The sequence below is a fragment of the Sinocyclocheilus rhinocerous genome, unplaced genomic scaffold (assembly GCF_001515625.1).
Source record: "Sinocyclocheilus rhinocerous isolate Xijiao unplaced genomic scaffold, SAMN03320098_v1.1 scaffold1717, whole genome shotgun sequence".
NCBI lineage: Eukaryota > Metazoa > Chordata > Actinopteri > Cypriniformes > Cyprinidae > Sinocyclocheilus > Sinocyclocheilus rhinocerous.
In genome coordinates this window covers 325,484-330,921 of record NW_015660014.1, presented here as the reverse complement: position 1 = coordinate 330,921, position 5,438 = coordinate 325,484, and the positions used below count along the sequence as shown (strand labels likewise).

The following is a 5,438-nucleotide window of genomic DNA, read 5'->3' as shown; positions in this document are numbered from 1 at the left end:
ATTTTTTTGCACCCTCAGATTCCAGATTTTCAAATGGTTGTATCTCGGCCAAATATTGTCCTATCATAACAAACCATACATCAATGGAAAGCTTATTTATTCAGCTTTCAGATGGTGTATAAATCTCAATTTCGAAAAATGTACCCTTATGACTGGTTTTGTGGTCCAGGGTCACATATATAGTAGTATCTAACAAAGGCTTTCCCCTTCCTTTTCAGTTATTAACACCAAAAAGTCTGATGATCCCACTGCTCCCAATGAGTCTTTAATAGACTTGGACCATAATAAATTTAAGTGTAAAGTCCCTGGCTGCTCTAAAGCATTCCGGAAAGCAAAGCTGTTGGACTATCACCTGAAGTACTATCATAACACTGAGAAAGAAATGGACAGCGAAGTCTGCTCACCAGAGAGGGTTGGCCGCACCAGGGCCACGTCTGCTTCCATGCCTACGAGCACCTTGTCTGATATGCCAGATAACAAGAGACGCAGGACCGTCTCTACTTCTTCCTGTAGGTTGTTATTTGTCGGGGTCTTTTCAATCAAATGGCTAATGAATTAACAGTTATACAGTTTAACTGATTTTTGTTTTTTTGTTTGGGGGCTTAGCTCTGTCCTCTCACGGCTTCATGCTTCAAATGGACAGCTCTGGCTGTGTGAGGCCTCCTAAGTTCTGTAAGAAGAAACGTTCTTCTGCCTCTGTCAGTTCAGACAGTACAGAGGTCTCCCTACCACCTCCCACCTTTGATAATCTCCACGATAAGATTATCAAGAAGGATAAGCACCTAGATGGTGAGCTATTTCTGCAGATTGTAAAGATGATGAATGGAGTTCTTCCTTTTTCTCCATGTTATTTAACCTTTCATCTTATGGATGTTTATTTTGTTTTCAGGGCTTTGTATAAAGACAGAGCGGAAATTCAAACTGGAGGATAAATGCCAGTTGTTTGGTGAGTTTACGGAACTTTTTTTAATCTCAATTTCACATTCTTAAACCAAGAAGTTCTCATCATATCTTGTATTTCTTTCTCTGCTTGTAGTGAAAAAGAGAGATAAAGACAGAAGGAAAGAGAAGGACCTTTTCCGAATTAAACAGAAGAAAAAGAAAAAAAAGAAGAAGAAATCAAAGCTGCACTGTACGATAAGTTTTGAGGTTTGCCTCAGTTTCAGAGGTCTTTTTACTTAAAAGTTTTAGAAGTACTTAAAATCTCACATCTGTGGGTTAAAAATTTTTTTTTTTTTAATTTTAACTTTGTCTTAAAGTGCCACATTTCACTTTAGACATCTGTTTCAGTTCATAATGAGTTACCTGTAAATGTTCCCGTATGAAATGAGAGGGTCATATTGTTCTCACTTTTGTGCAAAGGTTATTCAGACCTGGATGAGATGCCGTTGGCTTATTTGGATAGACCGTCTTCCCCAATACATCGTTCTTCCTCTAGTGCCTTCAAGCACGGCACCTTCCAGTACCCTCGTGCCATACTGTCCGTCGACCTCACCGGGGAGAGTAAGTCCTCTCATTGATTTGCAGCCTTTTGTAGCTACTTTCCAATAATGTTATCATTTCAGCTGTAGCTTCCAGCCATTAAATTTGATGTTCTGTAGCTAATAGATAGAAGTCAGCATGAATATGGTATCAGTGGTGTGCTGTGATGTTGAGCCTCATTTCATGTCCTACTTCCTTTTCCTATCTCAGACCTGTCAGACATCGACTTCCTGGAAGACTCTACCACTGAGAGTTTGCTGTTCAGTGGAGATGAGTATTACCAGGATCTAGACTCGATCACTATGGAGGACTTCCAGGATGAGGATGATGATGGTGCCGATGAAATTGTTCGCTGCATCTGTGAGATGGATGAAGAAAACGGCTTCATGATTCAGGTAGGATTACTCTTAGTAAATACCACCTGATAAGCTTTGAAAGTAGTTTTTATTCTGTCTGTAAACACAGAGTTTCATGCAAGAATATGTGCTGATTTATGGTGTCTTTGTCTTGAATCTGTTGTCTGAAGAATTGCAAAACTTTTCTGATAGCATATCTCTCTCTGTACAGTGTGAGGAGTGTATGTGCTGGCAGCACAGTGTGTGTATGGGGCTTTTGGAGGACAGCATCCCCGATCACTATATATGTTACATCTGCAGAGACCCCCCAGGTAACAATACTCTGCAACAATACCGTGCACAAAGGGTCAGCATGATTTTGTAGCTTTATCTTCAACTTTATCCAGCTTACTAAAGATGTCATATCTGTTTCTTAAATGGAAATTAAGTTTATGTAAATATAAAACTGAAATTGCTCCAAACTATGTATTTTTTTTTTCAGGTCAGAGGTGGAGTGCTAAATACCGCCATGATAAAGACTGGCTACAGAAGGGCCACATGTATGGCCTGTCCTTCCTCACAGAGAACTACTCGCATCATAATGCCAAGAAGATCGTGTCCACTCACCAGCTGCTTGCTGATGTTTACAGTGTTAAAAATTTGCTCCATGGCCTTCAGCTGAAGATGGATATTTTACAGTAAGAGACACTTTGCCTTTCCTGAAGCCTACCAAATTATTTAAATTAGGTGACATTGTGGAAAAAAACATATTAACTACCATAACAATTTTCCAAAATGAATTGTTGTTAAAGATGGGTTAAGCTAGGGCAGGGCGATAAACTATATCTTACCCAGATTGTGATAAAAGTTATGTTAATAATGATGAGAAGATGTGGACATTTTTTCTCAATAAGGATTAATCTAATGTCCTATAACTGCAGAAATAAACACAGCATCAGCCAGTCAGTGCAAACACACACTCAGTGTTTCAAGCATCTGACGTCTCAATATACGAGGACAGTCCACATGAACTTAATCTCCAGAGCTTTACTGAGAGTTCACTTCACAAGCTTTTTCACCATTTCATCTGAGAAAACCTATAAATGCACACTGAAACTTAAAAATCTTCATGACAAACTAAAAGTTTGGAAACACAGAAATACAGTATATTACTATTGTATACCAAGATGTTCTTAATATTACTATTTTTAAGGAATATCATTCAACCAAGATTTGTTTTATCCAACCATTTTCAGTATTTTTGTATTAAATAAACCATAGAATCCAGAAAAAAATCAAATGGAAAACAGAATTTAGGGACAAAAATCAGATGGATTAATTTAAGTTATTTTTGCATTCATTCTTAAGGTCTAACAAGCATGTTGAAAGCGTTTCTTTTCTCATTAATTAATGAGAATGAGTAAATTAATATCGTGATGAATATTGATATTGCATGACATGGAAAAAATATTATGATAATATTTTTGGCCATATTGCCCAGCCAATTTTGAATTTAATTTGATTTGTGTAACAATGATTGTGCAATGGTTGAGTTGAGTTTTTAGGCCTGTTTTCCAAAGCTGTCAGGTTTTGAATTGATCTTCTGATATATTACTGTAGAAGAAAAGATGCAGGAACAATAATACACTTTTAACATATTCTCAGGAACAAACATAACCCAAGTTTGCACTTGTGGGCCCGATCTTGGGTGAACTCTGATGAGGACCAGCCTATGGGTGGCGTTCCAGACTGTCTACATTTCAAAGAGCATCTCAACCTGAACTCAAACCCTGAAACTTATATTACCAGCGAACACAGCTATCAGAAACCTCCCGGTACAGGCCTCGAACGCACAAGGGATGAGCAGGGGATGCAAACAGCCTCTCAGTTTAACCGAAAGGAAGAAGAGGTAACCAAGGGACAATTAAATCTCAGATCTGGATAGGGTCAGTATGTGAAAGGATATGGAGTTTGAAATCTGTGCTGTTTATGGCTTGTGCAGGTGAGCAGTGCCATTGCTCTGTCTGGCTGTGTGAATGACAGCGGTCTGGGCTCCATGGAGCAGGCCAGGAACTGTCTGCAGTGGCAGATGAACCTGCTTACACACATAGAGGATGTTCAGAACCAGCTGTCTGGCCGTATGGACCTTATTGAGAAAGAGCTTGATGGTAAGGGGCAGAAATATGGGAAGTGCCGTTATCGAATCAAAACTATATTTAATGCCACATGACCAGGGCTGGTTGAATTCTTTTCTGTGGTCTCACAGAAGAATGCCATCATGAGCTTATTAAGTTGAGTTTAAAAGGCTTGCTCATGAGTTGTGATGGCTAATGTTTTTATCCTTTGTGAAGATTTAACCAGAAACATTTTGCTTGCTTTTGCCATTAAAATCACCAAAGCGGAGATGCCTATTTTTGATATTTTGTAAAGGTTTCATTCTTTTTCTCCCTATCTGTATGAAGTGCTCGAGAGTTGGTTGGACTTCACAGGAGAATTGGAGCCCCCTGATCCCCTGGCCCGACTCCCACAGGTCAAGTGCCGCATCAAACAGCTTCTGACAGACCTGGGAAAAGTGCAGCAGATGAGCACCCTCTGCTCTGTGTGATACACACATTACAGTGTGTGTTCTGAGCTTCTAACATAACCTCTCGTTTCTTCACACACAACGACGTGTGAGAAGGTTTATTCAACATGATTCTCCTTTGTAAAGTAAAACATTGGCCATCACCATGTACGACAAAAGGAAAATTCACACTTAATGTGTGAAACAGGAAGAGGTCAGTGCATTCATGCGGAGTCAAAACATATCTGCTTAAAGAAGATTTTGCTTTCCAAAATAGGAAGAGCTCACTATAGCAGATTCATTCTTTCACATGTTAAGAGAAGGGATTGTTGTCTATTTAAAAAAAAAAAGACATCACAAAACCACACAAATTTAGGTTTTAACTTCTTTATTTTTATTTTTTTGCATCAGTTAGACCCCCAAAGCAAATCTAGTCTGTATTTCCACTCCGTGAGCTTAAGGAAATTTTAACTTGACTGAAGTGGGTCACTGATAGCAGACTGTTTAAGAGTTCATTAGCGTTTGAGGAAACAAAATCTGGTTATAAAGTTTTTTTGTCACTTAAAAAGTCACTTTAAAGTGCCAAGAAAACAGACCACTGTGGTCTTTTTTTTTCTTTTTTCTCAGACATGCACAGTTCAGGATTTATACGTTTTTGAAATGGATTTTGCATTTTAGGCCAGGATTGGGCTTATTTGCAGTCTGATACACTGGTACTAAAGGTTCACAATGCCTACTAGCTCATTAGACCAACACCTAGACAGTTTTCACACATCAACTTGTCTAATACTTTAGCATGTTTCTCTACAGTCTTGATGGATACTGTAGCGATTCACAAGAAAACAAACTACTCTAACTTAATCCAGGATGTCCAGAAATAGGCGACTCTTCTCACTAAGGTCTGTTTATCACGTTGATACTTTGAGAGTTGCTACCGTGAAGTAAGCTAATCCTGAGATGGATGTAAATGCATATAATAAATCCATTTAGTTCAGTTATTTTTATTTTTATTTTTTTTACGTATAAACAGTTTTTATAACTGTAAGGAAAAACAATGG

The 5,438-nt window shown here is 38.5% G+C and overlaps 1 protein-coding gene across 7 annotated transcripts in view; it reads left to right on the top strand.

Annotated features, from left to right (window-relative positions):
- The window catches only part of LOC107724788 (PHD finger protein 20-like protein 1), an 11,797-nt gene extending 7,067 nt beyond the window's left edge, over window positions 1–4,730 (top strand). For all 7 annotated transcript variants that reach the window (XM_016533825.1, XM_016533830.1, XM_016533831.1 and 4 more), the window contains 11 exons: window positions 219–509; window positions 607–789; window positions 890–946; window positions 1,037–1,132; window positions 1,363–1,503; window positions 1,693–1,877; window positions 2,050–2,149; window positions 2,320–2,515; window positions 3,483–3,726; window positions 3,820–3,985; window positions 4,280–4,730. In XM_016533825.1, coding sequence (XP_016389311.1) covers window positions 219–509; window positions 607–789; window positions 890–946; window positions 1,037–1,132; window positions 1,363–1,503; window positions 1,693–1,877; window positions 2,050–2,149; window positions 2,320–2,515; window positions 3,483–3,726; window positions 3,820–3,985; window positions 4,280–4,422 — 1,802 coding nt within the window. In that variant the 3' untranslated portion in view covers window positions 4,423–4,730. The remainder of the gene's footprint in view (window positions 1–218; window positions 510–606; window positions 790–889; window positions 947–1,036; window positions 1,133–1,362; window positions 1,504–1,692; window positions 1,878–2,049; window positions 2,150–2,319; window positions 2,516–3,482; window positions 3,727–3,819; window positions 3,986–4,279) is intronic.
- The last annotated feature ends 708 nt before the right edge of the window (window positions 4,731–5,438 follow it).